The following is a 2098-nucleotide window of genomic DNA, read 5'->3' as shown; positions in this document are numbered from 1 at the left end:
ATATATATATATATATATATATATATAAATATATATATATATATATATATATACATATATATATAATATTCATAATATATCGATATTTGTGTCTGTATTTGTATCTATATATATATAAATATATATATTGTATATATATATATATATATTAGACATATTTTTATGTATGTATATGAACATTCACTCATAAGTATTCGCTATCTATTCTCATACAGTTATTTGGCCTTCTGACCAACCTGGTGGACCGTAAAGCGGGACTACAGGAGCTATTACAGGGCAATAACAACTTCACGCTGCTCTCCCGAGTAACCCTGAGCAGGAGCACTAATATGAATGTCATATGGCGTGATGGGGCTATGGACGTTGTTGTGCACATGTTCAAGTCATCTCCCGGAACTAAGCGCAAGACGCGCCATGTGACGGTGAGTGTGGTGGATGATATAGGCTGTGAGTGTGTGTGGATGATATATGCTGTGAGTGAGTGTGTATGTTATAGACTGTGAGTGTGTGTGGATGATATATGCTGTGAGTGTGTGTGGATGATATATGCTGTGAGTGTGATGGATGATATAGACTGTGAGTGTGTGTGGATGCTATATGCTGTGAGTGTGTGTGAATGATATATGCTGTGGGTGTGTGTGTATGTTATAGACTGTGAGTGTGGTGGATGTTATATGCTGTGAGTGTGGTGGATGCTATAGGCTGTGAGTCTGTGTGGATGATATGACTGTGAGTGTGGTGGATGATATAGACTGTGAGTGTGGTGAATGATATATGCTGTGAGTGTGGTGGATGCTATAGACTGTGAGTGTGGTAGATGATATATGCTGTGAGTGTGTGTGGGTGGTATATGCTGTGAGTGTGTGTGGAGGCTATGTGCTGTGAGTGTGTGTGAATGATATATGCTGTGAGTGTGTGTGTATGTTATAGACTGTGAGTGTGGTGGATTTTATATGCTGTGAGTGTGGTGGATGCTATAGGCTGTGAGTCTGTGTGGATGATATGACTGTGAGTGTGGTGGATGATATAGACTGTGAGTGTGGTGGATGATATATGCTGTGAGTGTGGTGGATGCTATAGACTGTGAGTGTGGTAGATGATATATGCTGTGAGTGTGTGTGGGTGGTATATGCTGTGAGTGTGTGTGGGTGATGTATGTTGTGAGTGTGGTGGATGATATAAACTGTGAGTGTGTGTAGACACTGAGTGACTTGATGGGCTGTTAAGTTGTTTGAGTAGAGACATATAGTGTATACACACACACGTACTTCCACACACGCACAGAAGGCATTTGATACACGCACACACTTCCACACACACGTACTTCCACACACGCACAGAAGGCATTTGATACACGCACACACTTCCACACACACTTTTAAATCACACTGACACACACCTACTTACATGCACACATATACGACACACACACACAATGAATCACACACACACCCCTACTTACATGTACACATATACGAGACACACACACAATATGTCATACACACACACCTACTTACATGCACACATGTACCACACACACGCACACACAATATATCATACACGCACGCCTACTTACATGCACACATATACGACACACACACACACAATATATCATACACACACACCTACTTACATGCACACGTATACGACACACACAAACACACACAATATACCATACACACACACCTACTTACATGCGCACGTATACGACACACACACACAATATATCATACACACACGCCTACTTACATGCACACATGTACCACACACACACACACACAATATATCATACACACACACCTACTTACATGCACACATGTACCACACACATAGCTTGTACGCGCGCTGCAAGAGCGGCAATTCATGAGCAACCTCATCGAAAGCGTGCGACGCGAACGCACAGACGTGTCCTTTCAAATGCGCAGTCTGCGGTTTGCCGTTGAGTTGTTAACTGCTGTGGGGGCCTTCTCTGCGTTGCTAGAGACTGACTTTGTGAACGCTAAGGGATACGAAATGATAGCCAAAGTGGTGCTGTCGCTGGACGGGGAGCTTATGCTGTTGCGTGGAGGTGTGTGAGTGGAGTTACGCACAGAGTATA

At 42.5% G+C, this 2098-nt stretch overlaps 1 protein-coding gene across 1 annotated transcript in view; it reads left to right on the top strand.

Annotated features, from left to right (window-relative positions):
* Positions 1-2076, top strand: part of SARC_00864 (hypothetical protein) — a gene marked incomplete at both ends in the record, with an annotated part of 4642 nt that extends 2566 nt beyond the window's left edge. The window contains 2 exons of the mRNA XM_014305438.1: positions 216-422; positions 1834-2076. Coding sequence (XP_014160913.1) covers positions 216-422; positions 1834-2076 — 450 coding nt within the window. The remainder of the gene's footprint in view (positions 1-215; positions 423-1833) is intronic.
* Positions 2077-2098: the final 22 nt, after the last annotated feature.

Source organism: Sphaeroforma arctica (assembly GCF_001186125.1).
Source record: "Sphaeroforma arctica JP610 unplaced genomic scaffold supercont1.30, whole genome shotgun sequence".
NCBI lineage: Eukaryota > Ichthyosporea > Ichthyophonida > Sphaeroforma > Sphaeroforma arctica.
The sequence above is the reverse complement of the archived record's forward strand: the minus strand, read 5'-3'. Positions and strand labels throughout refer to the sequence as shown.